This window comes from Acinonyx jubatus, chromosome B4, assembly GCF_027475565.1.
Source record: "Acinonyx jubatus isolate Ajub_Pintada_27869175 chromosome B4, VMU_Ajub_asm_v1.0, whole genome shotgun sequence".
NCBI lineage: Eukaryota > Metazoa > Chordata > Mammalia > Carnivora > Felidae > Acinonyx > Acinonyx jubatus.
Genome location: NC_069387.1, coordinates 40,694,737 through 40,709,837, shown reverse-complemented (window position 1 = coordinate 40,709,837; position 15,101 = coordinate 40,694,737). Strand labels below are relative to the sequence as shown.

General features: G+C 47.0%; 2 protein-coding genes across 9 annotated transcripts in view; both read left to right on the top strand.

The window, feature by feature from the left end:
* Positions 1–3,731, top strand: part of CHD4 (chromodomain helicase DNA binding protein 4) — a 30,010-nt gene extending 26,279 nt beyond the window's left edge. For 4 of the 8 annotated variants that reach the window (XM_027074131.2, XM_027074127.2, XM_027074125.2 and 1 more), the window contains 3 exons: positions 1,849–2,044; positions 2,772–2,935; positions 3,099–3,731. In XM_027074131.2, coding sequence (XP_026929932.1) covers positions 1,849–2,044; positions 2,772–2,935; positions 3,099–3,116 — 378 coding nt within the window. In that variant the 3' untranslated portion in view covers positions 3,117–3,731. Of the gene's footprint in view, positions 1–1,848; positions 2,048–2,771; positions 2,936–3,098 lie in introns of all 8 variants that reach the window. The other 4 variants (XM_027074129.2, XM_027074132.2, XM_027074128.2 and 1 more) reach the window with 1 other exon arrangement.
* An 813-nt stretch (positions 3,732–4,544) lies between these two features.
* On the top strand, positions 4,545–14,896 carry NOP2 (NOP2 nucleolar protein). The gene is made up of 16 exons (XM_015061398.3): positions 4,545–4,746; positions 5,027–5,133; positions 6,814–6,859; positions 7,032–7,120; positions 7,297–7,541; positions 9,146–9,201; positions 9,317–9,504; positions 9,604–9,803; positions 9,959–10,048; positions 10,894–10,981; positions 11,058–11,198; positions 11,777–11,916; positions 12,063–12,152; positions 12,331–12,453; positions 12,574–12,802; positions 14,114–14,896. The coding sequence occupies exons 2-16, from the start codon at positions 5,031–5,033 to the stop codon at positions 14,770–14,772; spliced, it is 2,487 nt and encodes an 828-aa protein (XP_014916884.3). The 5' UTR covers positions 4,545–4,746; positions 5,027–5,030; the 3' UTR covers positions 14,773–14,896.
* The last annotated feature ends 205 nt before the right edge of the window (positions 14,897–15,101 follow it).

Sequence of the window (15,101 nt, the reverse complement as noted above, 5' to 3'; positions counted from 1 at the left end):
GTAGAAAAACAAGATATTTTTTTAAAAATGTAAAAAAACCATTCTTAGCTCTTGAGCCATACACAAACAACCAATGTGCCAGATTTTGGCCATAGGCCATAGTTTTCTGACTCTTGACTGATTGGATTTGAGATATAAACTAAAGTTTTGAGCCTGAGTCACCAAGAAAAATGATCATTGGCAGTTCAGAGAAGTATGAAGAGGGAGCAGTTTGTAGAGTTAAACTTTAGAAAAAGTCCTAGTGTTCTCCCACTACCCCCATCACCATAAACAAGTGGGATCAGAGTGATCAACCACATGAGTGGGATCAGAACGCTCAGTGCTTTGAAATGAAGGTTCAAAAAGCATCATTTGCACAGAGGTGCTGGCTGAACTGGGAAAGGAGAAATCACTTAAGGGAGTGCGTTAAAAGAATAGCAAGCCGAGGGCTGGCCCTGGAGAAAGCTCATAGTATGGGACAGGAAGAGGCAGTTGGTGAAGGAGACAGGATCTGTAGATTGAAAGTAGATGCTTGGTCTGTCTGGGGATAGATTATTCTGCTTGATGAAGCATGTCCTGTGGAAGAAACAACAGCCCATTATTCTCATACTGTCCTATTTCCTGACCCCTAATGGCTTTATTGTTTTTAAGAACCAGTGGATGGATACTTGAGCAAATTAAGTCTTATAACTTCTGAAACAGCATTCTGTCCCTCGGAATATATTGCAAAGAACCTTTTACGTAGCTCCATCAGGTGACGTGTAAGTGTTCATTGCAGCATAATTTTTGGTGGTGGGGCCTGTAGGCAACCTAGATGTTCAGCTGGGACACTGGGAGTGTGCATAGGTAAAATGTGGGTTCACATCATGAAGCATTCTAAGCAACAGAAGAAACAAAATATATGTAATAGAACAACATAAATTGAACAAATTAAAAAGATCTGAAGTGGGGAAAGGAAGAAAAAGCTTTTTATGTGTACAGAACAACATTTTGTTAAATTAGAAATATGCACATGAACCAATATTCAGTTTTCAAAAACACCAAAAACCATGCAGTAAGTATATTATAAGCGTTGCCTATTGGGGAAGGAAAGGGAATGGAAATGAGATATGGAGACAAAAGAAAATAAAATAATTTTAAAAAGTAAAACAAGTGATATGATGTGGTAGGTATATCCATAGAAGGGACTATCATGCAACCACTAAAAAGCATCTTTTGTCAGGGGCGCCTGGGTGGCTCAGTTGGTTAAGCATCCGACTTCAGCTCAGGTCATGATCTCATGGTTAGTGAGTTTAAGGCCCACATCGGGCTCTGTGCTGATGGCTCAGAGCCTGGAGCCTGTTTCAGATTCTGTGTCTCCCTCTCTGCCCCTCCCCTGCTCCTGCTCTGTCTTTCTCTGTCTCTCAAAAAATAAGTAAATGTTAAAAAAAATTTAAAAAAAAAAAGCATTTTTTGTCAAGAGCAGTTAATAATAAAGGAAGGTTTTTACTATGGAATTTTGGGTGAAGCCATGATGTAGATCTATAGAGAGAGAGTGATCTCTGGTACATAAAAATATATATATGCAAAGAAAAACCAGAACATGTTAATAGTATCTTTAGGAGGTGCAATTACTTACAATCTTAATTTTTTATACGATCTACTTTCTAAATTGAAACTATCATTTTTGTATAAGCAAATCAGTAAAGGGCAAGGAGTTTTAAAAACATGGACTTCCAAATGGGGATTAAAAAAAGCAAAAGCAATGTGATGTTGAGCTGCTTGTGTGTGGGGGAGCCGTCTGTAAGGTTCTTTATAGGTTCTGAGAAGCCTGTCAAAAATCAGAGTAAGTATCAGTCCAACCCCCATCTCCTCTTTATCCTTCTCTAGCTCTTAGAACAAGCCCTGGTGATTGAGGAACAGCTGCGCCGGGCAGCTTACCTGAACATGTCCGAGGACCCTTCTCACCCTTCCATGGCCCTAAACACCCGCTTTGCTGAGGTGGAGTGTTTGGCGGAGAGTCATCAGCACCTGTCTAAGGAGTCAATGGCAGGAAACAAGCCAGCCAATGCAGTCCTGCACAAAGGTAGCCAGTGGCTCCCCTGCCTCCTGCTGACTCGGTCTCCTTCCTCCTCCCGAATACATAGTTACTCCTTGTTTCCAAAACTTTCAGAGTCCTTCTGGCTGGGATCTTTGCCTTCTTCCTTGAAAAGCTAATATCTTAGAGGCAATCAAGGACAGTGGTTCTTTGCCTCTTTTAACTCCATATATTCAAGTTCTTGGAGGTGGAAAGCAAAGCAGAATAATAGAGTATCATCTGAGATAATTTAGAGGTGACTTCATGATTTAAGGTTCAGTTAGATTCTAGATCCCTTTCAACATTTGTTTCTAACTAAAGTTCAAACATGGGGGTGGGGTGGAGGGTGAAATGAGGAAAAAAAGGCTGTTACAAAGGAAGGAGGAGATAGCTCCAAAAGCTGGAGAGGGAAGATGATGAAAAAAGGAAACAGGAATAAGCTTCTCTCATGGAGGGAGAATATAGACGAGACAATATGGAGCAAAGTGCATTGAGGGCTAAGTGGCATAAAAAAGCATAGCATCATGGACAGTTGGAAGTGGAATATAAGAAGTAGTAACTTGGGTATGGTGGAGGCCAGTCAGGTGACTCTGACTGACAGACCATACTCCAGCACATCAGTCACTTGGATCACTGAGAAGTAACAGAGGGGCCTGGTTCACCGTGCTAAGAAGGATCTCAGTCTTGACTACCACAGCTCACCGTCTGTTTCCCCCTGCACCCCTACCCCATGCAGTTCTGAAACAGCTAGAAGAACTGCTGAGTGACATGAAAGCCGATGTGACTCGACTCCCAGCTACTATAGCCCGAATTCCCCCAGTTGCTGTGAGGCTACAGATGTCAGAGCGTAACATTCTCAGCCGCCTGGCAAACCGAGCACCCGAACCTACTCCACAGCAGGTAGAGTGTTTTCTTCTGGCCAGCTGTTCCAGAAGAGCCAGTCTGGAACTTGTAATATTGCTCTTCTGGTTGGGGGGTGCAGGGGCTTACCGGTGAGTTCCCTTGGGATCAGGTAGATTCCTATGGTTTGGAATTCTGACTCCCTTGGCTCTCTTTCCTGTAGGTAGCCCAGCAGCAGTGAAGATCCGGATCGATGATACCACCTCCACCGCTGAGCAGTGACCTTCCTCACTTTCCCTTGCCCAGCTTCTCCCCTGGGGCCTGAGAGACCCTTCCTTCCTTCTGCCCCATCTTCCACATTGTAAAGGAACAGCCCCCAGTGCACTGGGGAAGGGGAGGGAGTGAGGGACGGTGGTGCCCTTCCTGCTGGAGAGACATGCAGCAGTAGCGCCGGCGCCATCTGCAGGGAGCTGGCGGGCTGGCCTTCTTCTGGGCCCTGGCTTCTCCCCACCGTAACGCCTGTTACACACAAACTCTTGTGGGTTCCCGCCAGGCTTGAAGAAAACGATCTGAATTTCTTCCTCCTTTTGGTTTTATTTTGTTGGTTTATTTTGTGTTTTCTTTTCTCCTTTTTTGGGGGTATTCAGAGTGGGCCGGGCCCCTGGGCGAGACACAGCTACCTCTGTTGGCATCTTTTTAATACCAGGAACCCAGCGGCTCCAGCCACTGAGCAGCTAGAATGAAATAAAGTGGAAAAAAAAAAAAAAGAAAAAAAAAAAAGAAAAGAACCAAAAGCATAAAAAACCACAGCAAATTTCTTGATGAAAATTGAAAATAAAAGTTTCCTTGTATTTTAGTGCTCTGGTTCAGTGTGGGTGTAGGTGCAGGTGGATGAGTGTGTATGACAGGAGCTCTGGGAAGTGTGTATTTGAAACCTAAGGGGGTCACCTTGTGTTCTGATATTCTTTAGAAGAGCCATGTTCTGCGTGCATGTGCCTTATGTGGTGGGGATCAAGGATGACTGCCACCTGGAAAACGCGAGGCTCCAAAACCATACTTGGGTTCATACCCTGTACTACTGATTCATGGCTTTGTGACCTGAGGGAGTTAACTTACCTGGGCTGTAGATTTCTCCTATAAAATAAAGATATCTTCTTCATAGAGTTGTGAAGATAAAAATAGTAAAGTGCTTGGAAATGTTTTTAACAGCTGCTAAGCACCGCCTTAGTGTTTATTTGGAGGAAGGCTGTAATTTTTTCTTAACTGATGTGAAATTAGGACACCAGTCTTGCTCTAGCCTCTAGAGATGTGAACCCAGGCAGAGACGAACCTTACTTAAGGGGCTGAGCGGGGGTTTTGGGGGCCGAAGAAGCGGGTCTCCTAATCAAAGGGCTGGGAGGTGAGAAGCATGCGATTCCTTGGTCTTGAGACGATGGTAGGGCGGAGGAGGGCCGAAGTCTCACGCCCTGGTTGGAGGAGCGGCGGCGTGGAGGTACCAGTTATTCCCACTGATACCTGCAATGAGGCAAGAGGCCAACCCTTTGCGGACCGGGGTGGGGTGTGTGGGGTGGAGGGGGGGTTGAAAAGCGTTCCGTCCGCATTGCTTTCTCCGCTCCCGGGGACTGAGTGGAAGCGGTCCACCTGCGAATTTCCTCCGGCGGTGCTGCCGCCAGCCTAGCGCGCGTTCCCACGGGGAGCCTACGTTCTCGGTTCTGCGGCCGAGCGGAAGAGGCGGGGCTACGAGGCGGGAGCGCTCTGTGCGCCTGCGTGAAACATTTCCGTAGCGTGTGGTGTCCGACCCTAGTCTCAGAGTGCACGTGGAGTGCCGAGCTGCTTATCCAGGGGCCTCTCGGGCCTGGACCCTATTTCAAGTGAGCCGAGACTTCGGGTGGGTGTGGAGGAAGTTGGGGAAGGGTGACTGCACTGACTCAGACTGGGGCGTCGGGAGGGGGACGTAGTACAAATGGTGTGGGACCCAAGGGCCGGGTCCAGCATAAAATGGAGGTTTTGTCATGCCATTAGGGGCTGTTGGGAGTGCTGAGTCGAGATTCGAGGCGATTCCCTTTCCCAGTCTAATATGCTAAGTATGCGGTCTCCGTTTCCCTTTCCAATACGCGCGACTCTACCTTCTCCCATTTTTCTTTTCCCCAGTACTATGGGGCGCAAGTTGGACCCTGCAAAGGAGAAGCGCGGGCCAGGCCGTAAGGCCCGGAAACAGAAGGGTGCTGAGACCGAACTAGCCAGATTCTTGCCTGCAGGTAAGGGTTAGGCCTGGCCTCCTCCCCTCACCTCCTCCCTTCTCCAGTTCTTTAGGTTTTGCTCCAGTTTTTCATCTGTATCATATCCCCTTCCGTTTTTAGTCTCTGTAGTCACTGTTCAAGTAGACTTTTCTTTGAGCCGAGTTACCGAATTTAGACAGTTTCTAGAGAAACCAGAGTATATTGTGTGAGTTATTAGAAAGTAAGTATGAATCAAACACTGTCCTTAGCACTTACAGAAGACGTAGCAGGGACTGAAGCACCCATGCAAGGGGAGGTCCAGTTTAACATTGAAGGAATTTAGACGACCTACACAGTTAGAGTTTAAAAAGATTTTAAGCTGGGGGACACCTGGATGACTCAGTTAAGAGTCTGGCTCTTGATCTCAGCCCAGGTCTTGATCTCAGGTCACGATCTCACAGTTTGAGGGATGGAGCCCCTTGTAGGGCTCTGTACAGCGCAGAGCCTGCTTGGGATTCTTTCTCTCTTCTCTATGCCTCTCTTTCTCTGTCTGCACCTGCCCTGCTTGTGCTCACTCAAAATAAATAAATAAATGTTAAAAAAAGAGAGATTGTAAGCTGGGTTTTGGAAGATGGTTGACATGTTAGTAAGTGGAAGTTGAGAAGAAAGTGGTCACCATCAACTAGTTGTGTTGTGGAGGGCATGGCTATGGCAAGGCACAGATCTGATTCCCACATGTCTGCTGCATGGAAGGCTGGGGTGGGAGAGAAGAATGGACAGGTACTTTGTGTTGGGCATTTAGAGAAAACAGTGCAGATTATTGAGGTATTAGAAAGTGCTAGGCACTATACTGAAGCTTTTGGATACATTGTCTTGCCTCATTCATCTCGTTCTCTTAGCGCCCTGTGAGAGAGGCATTGTTAAGGAGATGAAAGCTGAGAGATTAAGTAACTTGGTCGTGTAAATGACAGGGCTGAGATTTAAACTTTCTGTTTCTTGGAGAACATAAGAAAAAATCACCTACAAAGGTAAAATCTGTGGTTGGTTACTGACTAATTGAGAGGAAAGGAAAGGAGAAGACAAGACAGTTTTGTTTGTTACATAACTTCGTCCATTTCTTACAGACTTAGCAGTGTTTGAAATGGTGGAGCTTCTACAGGTCTTTCAACTCCTTCGGTCTTCTGTTGGCAGACTTAACGGCGATGGCAGAAGTGGTAGTGTAGGGACCACAGTGCCAGATCTGCACAGCTTAGTCTTTGCATCTTGGTTTTGCCACAGAAGGAGCAAGTGTATGTGCCATGCTGGCTTATTTCAGATTGTTTTCACCATTTTCCTGAAGGAGGAATCATAACGGGTCCCATATTTACCAACCCATTACCAGCTCAGACCTTTGGTGCGTTTAGCCATGTCTCTGTACACTAGGTCCGAGGCCAGAGAGAAAAGATGAATTTTGAATCTTTTGTTTTCAAGATGGTAGTAATGCTATTGATTGAAATCAGAATCCTGGAGGGAGGCCCAGTTTGGATTTGGGTGATGCACAACCAGATGGAGATCATCTTTACATCTCTCATCCAACTCTTCCTGGAGGGCTATGAAGCAAGTTACAACCTACTCCCTTTAATTAGTGAATTAATTTTTTCTTCACTTTTATTTTCTAATGTTCTTTTTTCATTTCCCCTGTGACCTACTGTTTTGCCTCTCTCTCTTTTTTAAATACAGCGGGTGATGAAAGTTCTAAGAGGCTGTCTAGTCGTGCTCGAAAAAGGTGAGTGTGGGTGTCCAGACTTCCATGGACGAAATTGGTACTGTTCATCTTTAGTCACGTGATTACATGTGATCATACTGATGGAAAGGGTTGTTTGGGGACTGTTGCATTTCTATGCATTTCTATGGCAGAGTCTAAAGGTGTGTTTTGTTTCCTCCACATATCGTTTCAGGGCAGCCAAGAGAAGGTTGGGTTCTGCTGAAGCCCTTGAGATGCCTAAGTTTCCTGGGGCCAAACCATTCCCTGGAAAGTTACCAAAAGGTCAGTGAACATAGGAGCTGTGTGCTACATGAGAAGTCCTCTATGTCCTGGGTAGGGAAGGACTTGTTGAGCATTTCTGGAGTGAAAGGAACAGCCAGAGGACATTTTTAGGGGTAGAAAGTACAGGGTTCATCAGTGTGTGCCTGCCATCAGTCTAGGATTATTCAAACCCTTAGGAGTCTCTGGAGGAGCTGTCCAGACACCTGGTAAGAAGGGAGCCCAGTCCTTACTCCGTGCTTCTCAAGGCAAGAAGCGTCCAGCACCAACCCACAGCAGTGAGGAGGAACAGGAGGAAGACGACTCTGAAGAGGATGATGTGGTGAACCAGGGGGGCCTCTGGGACTCTGAGGACAGTGATGCTAATATGATAGATGACTATGGCGCTGACTCCACTTCAGATGACGATGATGAAGGTGAAGAGGTGAGGTTTCTCTCTGTGGGTGTTCAGGAAGGGATCCTTGCCTTTTAGTTTTTCCAGATCTTTTTTTTTTTTTTTTTTTTTTTACATTTGTTTATTTTTGAGAGACAGAGTGAGACAAAGTGAGAGTAGGGGAGGGGCAGAGAGAGGGAGACATAGAATCTGGAGCAGGTCCAGGCTCTGAGCTGTCAGCACAGAGCCCGACGTGGGGCTCAAACTCACAGACCATGAGATCATGACCTGAGCCGAAGTCGGACGCCCAACTGACTGAGCCACCCAGGCGCCCTAGATTTTTTTTTTAAGTAATCTCTACACCCAACATGGGGCTCAAACTAACAACCCTGAAATCAACAGTTGCATGTTCTACCAACTGAGCCAGCCAGGAACCCCTACATATATGTGAATAAATCTTTGTCCACATTCTGGATCATCTTCTTAAACGGAATTACTAGGTCAAAAGGAAGAAACTCCTAAGGTTCTCAGATACCAAATGCTTTATAAAAAATGTGTATGCATTTCTATTCCCCTCACATTGGGCATTCAAAGATTCCCCTGACCATATCCTCACCACCACTGAACAGTCTCCTATTTCAAAATGCTCTATCCTACAGCTTTTCTATACTTGTATGTGCACTGAGCAAAAACACAGATGACAGGAAAACAGTGGCAGAATGCTAAAACCCCTCTTCTCTACTCCACGTATCCTCATCACTGACAGATATTCTCAAGGATCTGGAAAAACTAGGGGCGCCTGGGTGACTCAGTCAGTTGGGCGTCCGACTTCGGCTCAGGTCATGATCTCATGGTCTGTGAGTTTGAGCCCCACGTCGGGCTCTGTGCTGACAGCTCAGAGCCTGGAGCCTGTTTCAGATTCTGTGTCTCCCTCTTTCTCTCTCCTCCCCCGCTCATGCTCTTTTCTCAAAAATAAATAAATGTTAAAAAAATAGAAATTAAAAAAAATCTAAAAAAAAATTATCTATGTATTACACAATTAGTATATGTTAGGAAAACTCAGGTGATAAGAAAGTTCCCATTTGCACTGTTTCTCACAGTCTGCCTTTTCTCTACAGAGTTACTGTTAGGAGATTTGCAGACACCTTGTGGACCTTAATGCCCAAAACTCTGAAAACTGCCAAAATAACCAATATGCTTCAGTAAATTATGGTTCATTTATATACTAAATTAACATTTGGCCGTTATGTCTATGAAAATGCTGGTGATCTGTGAATGAATGAAAAAAGGCAGGAAACACATGTGAAAATGCATCACGATTTCAACTATGAAAAATAGTATGTCTGGAAGAAATGTGGCAAAATGGATATCCAAGGACAATTTTTGTCTCTTCTGTATACATATGGGGTGTATTAACATTCAGAACTTTTAATGGGAAGTGAGTTACACACAAAAGTAGAATAGTGTGATGAAACTCTATGATGTTACTTAGTTTCAACAATGGTTGACATATTCACTTCTATTCACTTCTTTAGCTTTCCTCCTTCCTTCTGAGAGTTACATTTGCATTTAGGAAACAAAGTACAGAGATGGGATACTACTTGGGAGGGTGACAGAGCAGGCTTTGCATTACTAGCCCCTGCCTCTCTTTTCAGCTGCTGCCCATTGAGAGGGCTGCCCGGAAGCAAAAGGCCCAGGAAGCTGTTGCTGGGTGAGTTTTGGAAACTCTTAGGATGGAGCCCAGGCAACAGCTGGGATGAAGGAATTGAGGAAGGAGGAGGTGTCTGTTTTCATCTGTGAATCACTGTTTCTGGACCTGTTTGTAGGAGCCAATGGAGTGAGGAGGAGACTGAGGAGGAGGAGGAGGAGGAGGAGGAAGCCGAGGAGGAGGAAGCCGAGGAAGAATCCCCTGAGTCAGGCCCTCAAAAGAATGATGAGACAGATGGGGGCCTGCAGATCAATGTGGATGAGGAGGAGCCCTTTGTGCTGCCCTCTGCTGGGGAGGTGGAGCAGGATATCCTTCCAATGCAGGGTGAGGGGTAGGGAGAAGGTGCTTGAGAGAGGGGATTTCCAGGCCCTGGGACATCACCAAACAGTTCCTTAACACGTCCACATGCCCAGGCTCCAGACTTGCAACGAATTCACAAGCGCATCCAAGATATAGTAGCAGTGCTGCGTGACTTTGGGACGCAGCGGGAGGAAGGTAGATCTCGTTCAGAATATCTGCACCGGCTTCAGAAGGATCTGGCCACTTACTACTCCTATGGAGACTTCCTGCTTGGCAAGCTCATGGACCTCTTCCCTCTGTCTGAGGTAATGAATTCTAATCTAAGGCCCCTTCTGCTTTTCTTTTCTTATCTTCTCTGTTTTACCCTGAATGAGGAAGGCAGTCCGTCTCCTTGCTCTTTTCTCTTCTGGCTGAGCTCCTTGGCCAGCCTGACTTGCTCCCTGCCATTTTGCTTCCTCAGTTGGTGGAGTTCTTAGAAGCTAATGAGGTACCTCGGCCCATCACACTCAGGACCAATACCTTGAAAACCCGGCGCCGAGATCTTGCTCAGGTGAGGGCTGGATTTTGAGATTTATCTCAGGGAAGTGTTGACTTCTAACCCCAGAGACTCCTCTTTCTCACTCTGAAGGGGCTTGGGGGGCTGGGGTCTTAGTACGTAAGCATTTCTTGTACAGGTATGATCCCAGGAGGCAAACCCAGGCAGGCTTAGTGTCATGCTGGATTTATCTGACTGACTCAGGGCCCAGGACCTCTGTGGAGTGGGAGACTCATCCCTTCAGCCTCTGTTCCTTGTGACAGGGTTAGGACGCTGGCATCAGGGAAAAAGTACTGCCTCAGAACAAAATGGGAGTGTCTGCCTTTTAGATCATTGAAGAGTTGGTAAAACTGTGGTTCCTGCCCCCAGAAAAAGACATGACACACATGAACAAACAGTATTTTAAACTCCTTGTTTCCAAGGGTTCAGGGACCCCATGGTAAAGACCACTGTTCTACGGTTAGTGGTGTGGCGTTGTATGTAGTCTTTCTCCTGGTGCGAAGGTAACCTACCTGATCATTATCTTTAGTGTGTTGTGATGTTACATTTTTGGATGGCAGGGGTGCCTGAGGCTTTTGGAAAATCAGAGTTCAGTTCCAGGAAACAAAAGGACAGGAGCTGGCAGTCTGCTCCATTGGGCTGGAATTCAGACCTTGAGTTGGAGCCTCAGGCTAAGGGAAAGGACATCATAGGATGGTATGGGAGAGGCCACAGCCAATGAGTCTGTGGTGATTGTATCATGACTACAAGCTCTGGAAGTGGTGGTGCCACAGGCCTCAGTAGAACCACGTTTTCATATTTCCACCTGTTTTCTGGGTGTAGGAACCTACAAGGTCTTAAAATCTTCATTTTATCTTCAGGCGCTAATTAACCGTGGCGTTAACCTGGATCCCCTGGGCAAGTGGTCAAAGACTGGACTGGTGGTATATGATTCTTCGGTGCCCATTGGTAAGTGTTCCCTGCCTGGAAGCCCTTCTGTCCCTGCCCTCGTCCCAGCAGGTCACAGATGGGTGTCCTTCCACAGGTGCTACCCCCGAGTACCTGGCTGGGCACTATATGCTTCAAGGAGCCTCGAGTATGTTGCCAGTCATGGCCTTGGCACCCCAGGAACACGAGCGGATCCTGGACATGTGTTGTGCTCCTGGAGGAAAGACTAGCTACATAGGTATGAGAAGGGAAGGTGGGGTAGGAGCCATTTGGCTTTCTGCTTTTGGAGTAGATGGGGTTGCTAACTTATTAGTGTGCAAGAAAACCATACACAAACAACTAGCAGAGTAGTGAGGAGTCTAGGCTCTGGAGCCAGCCTGGTCCAGCCCCATGTGTGCCACTAACTACCCATATGACCTCAGGCGAGCCCCTGGTCTTCTCTCGTTATCTGTAAAATGGGGTGGTAAGTGTCCTTGGCTTGGGGGTTATATTATGCTTGGGTTGTTAGGATTAAGATACACTGTTAGAAGTCCTTGGTCAAGTGTTCAGCACATAAGTAGTCATAACCATTTCATTTAGCTGTTAGCACCAAAAAGATGTTCGGTAACAGCGAAAAAAACCACACCAGCAGTCTTGTTCATCTCAGAGTGCAGATTGGGTAGACCCGTACAGTAGACTGTGGGGAGGAGGCTTATTGGGAGTGAAGTTGCCTTGAAGCAGTGAGACTTCACTTATGGGTTCTTGGGCAGGAGGGTGGCCAGTGGGTGTGGAGGCAGAGGAGCTGGCTGGTGAGCACTGTGCCGTCTCTCCCCTCAGCCCAGCTGATGAAGAACACAGGTGTGATTCTTGCCAATGATGCCAATGCTGAGCGGCTCAAGAGCGTCGTGGGTAATCTGCACCGGTTGGGAGTCACTAACACCATCATCAGCCACTACGATGGGCGTCAGTTCCCCAAGGTGGGGTTCCCCTATGTATGTCTCTCTTGAGGTCTTCCAGTTCACCTGTCCCCTTCCTGACCTCACGGTATTTAGACTTGCTCCTAGGAAATAATGGTGCGGTACAGGTTGCCAAAACATCTAACTAACCTACCCCTTCTCCCCAGGTGGTGGGGGGCTTTGACCGAGTACTTTTGGATGCACCCTGCAGTGGCACCGGGGTCATCTCCAAAGACCCAGCTGTGAAGACTAACAAGGTGAGGAGTTGGGGAGTGGGGCTAAGCGTGGGAGTGGGGGCCAGCTGAGAGGGCTTGGCTGGGCCTTGCAGAGGTGGAATGGGAGGTAGAGGGGCACCTTGAGCAGTTAGTAGCTCGCCTCTTCTGAGGCTGCCTTTTGAAGTTTTGACACCCTCGTATCGGTCTCTCCTTGGGACAGGATGAGAAGGACATCCTGCGTTGTGCTCACCTTCAGAAGGAGTTGCTCCTGAGTGCTATTGACTCTGTCAATGCCACCTCCAAGACAGGTGGCTACCTTGTCTACTGCACTTGTTCCATCATGGTGAGGCCTTTGTTGTGGCAGAGCAAGAGGGGACAGGGCTAGGGGTCTCTTTGCCCCTTAGAGCCCTCTTCAACTCCAGCTCTGCTTTTCCGTCCATTTTTGTCTCCCCCACATATCCAGGTGGAAGAGAATGAGTGGGTGGTAGACTATGCCCTGAAAAAGAGGAATGTGCGGTTGGTGCCCACAGGTCTAGACTTTGGCCAGGAAGGTTTTACTCGCTTTCGAGAAAGGCGCTTCCACCCCACTCTGCGTTCTACCCGCCGCTTCTATCCTCACACCCACAATATGGATGGTTTCTTTATTGCCAAGTTCAAGAAATTCTCTAATTCTATCCCTCAATCCCAAACAGGTAAGCAGTCTGCTCTTTCTCCCCTTCATCACCCACCACCTTTGCTCTCTCTGCCTTGAAAGAGGCGTGTGACGCAGGGAAGGGAGGTACTTCTGCCTCCCTTACATCAGCCTTTGCGTGCTTGGATGAGAAGCCTCTTTCATTTCAATTAGAATTGTTCCGGAGCCTGGACCCCATTTGAGTGTATGTTAAAGCACACGTACAGATGGGGACTTTTCCCTTGATTCTGCCAAGTCGCTGCAGTCTTTCGGCACTAGATGCACTCCCAGTGCAGTTGTGGTTTCTTTTCCTTCTTGGCCAAGGGGTGCCTTCCTGGTAATAGACCTCTGCTGGTCCAGCACTGTCAGCACCGGGTTGGCACAAGTCTCCTCAGAACTATCAGCAGTTCTCTGAGTCCATCACGTTAATTGCAGCTCTTTTTCTCAGTCATCTTGAGTCTGGCCTGGATCTCAGAGAGAAGGGTGGGGTTTCTGGAACAGGCTTTTTGGTGCTGCATGCTGGGATATAACCCAGGTTTAGTTAGAAGAGGGAGAGGCAGGTTTCTTGGACTACAAATTGTGACTTATTGAGTTGATTTTTTTATTTACTTATTTAAGTAACTTCTTAAGTTCAAGCCCAGCATGGGGCTTGAACTCATTACCCTGAGATCAAGAATCATGTGCTCTACTGACTGAGCCAGCCAGGTGCCCTGATTTTTTTTTTTTTCTTTATAAATAATGTCCCTCACAAAAGTCACATCTGAATGTTAACAGAAACCTTAAGAACTAGAACTAGAGAAATTTGCGGTAACTTTTTTTTTCACTGTAACTTGAAAAGTACGTATTTAATGTCATTTCTCACTTATGTCTTACTGGCTTGTTTCTGGTTGCTATGTGTGACTTATTTTCTTGTATCTCATCAAAATCCACATGAAAAAAAAATGGTCTTTGATTTAAAAAGCCCAGTGCTTCAGGTGTATTCAGGATTTCCCTCCTCCTCAGAGTGCCTTGTTACCTCCTGCCCTCAAGGGGACAGAGCTTCGTTTGAAACCTTTTTGCCTATGGGTGGGGAATGATCCCTTTCTCGTAATTTATTTTTTGATCCTTTTTTCCTTAATACGAGGTTCAAATATGACTTGAGTAAAGGCCAGGTGATATTAAGTAATACGAATTTAGGTAGTGTGCTCTTAGGCACTATCCCAGCTGTGTGGAACACTTGGCCAACCGTACCCAGGCAGTTTTCTTATCTTAATACCATTTACCTGCTCCACTAATGATGAGGATCCAGTGATGAGGCCCATTTTCTCAAACCATATGCTTAATTTTAAACCAGGAAATTCTGCAGCTTCCACCCCTACAAACCTAGACTTGCCTGAGGTGAAAGATCAGATGACCCCCAAGCCTAAGGGCAGCAGCCATCCTGCCAAGAAAGCCAGAGTGGCTGTGAAAGCAAAGCAGCAGTTGCAGAAACGGCAACATCCCAAGAAGGCCTCCTTCCAGAAGCAGAATGGCATCTCCAAAGGGACAGACTCAAGTTCGCCTACTGTATCTTGTGACACAAAGTCCCAAGCTTCTTCTAAGCTCCAAGATAGCAGCCAGCCAGCTCAAAAAGCTGAAGTGATCAGGGGACCAAAGGTGCCTAGGAAACTAAAGCAACAGTCAGCTATGCCACAGGCCTCCAAGAAAGTTGCCTTCCGAAAGCAGAATTCTTCCAGGGGCACGGACACGGAAGTGCGAGTGCTATCCCTCTCCAAGACCCAGGCCACTCTCAAGCCTGAGGACTGTGATCAGCCCCTTGGAAACAGCAAAAGGGCTGAGAAGGTAAAGCAGCAATTGCCAGAACAGCCTTTCAAGAAAGCTGCCTTCCGGAAGCAGAATGGCACCCCCAAGGGGCCTGAGACTTCCACTGTGTCCCTTCTCAGTTCCAGCCGGCCCCCACCAGCGAAGAGGAGAAAATCTCAGTCCAGAGGCAGCAGCCATCTGTCGTCTTAGACGAATGGTTGAAAGTAGGCAGGGGTGGTTCATTACTGTTAATCACTGGTTTGGAACTATGGCCTCTGTGAGGTTGGTGTCCCCACTGTGCATATGAAATCGAATACACATTTTATACTCTCTGGCCACTGTGTGTTTTTTGAGGGGGCTGGGTCCTGGCTTTGCTGCTTAAGGGTAGGGCTGGGAAGGTGGGACAGGGACCCTCTGAAGAGAGGAAACTGGTATACTGAGAAATCAGTTTCAGGCTCCTGGGTTTCCGTGGTCTCAGGGAGGAAGAGTCATGGAGTCAGAGCTTAGGGTAGTTGGACTCCGGGGAGAGGAGGGCAATA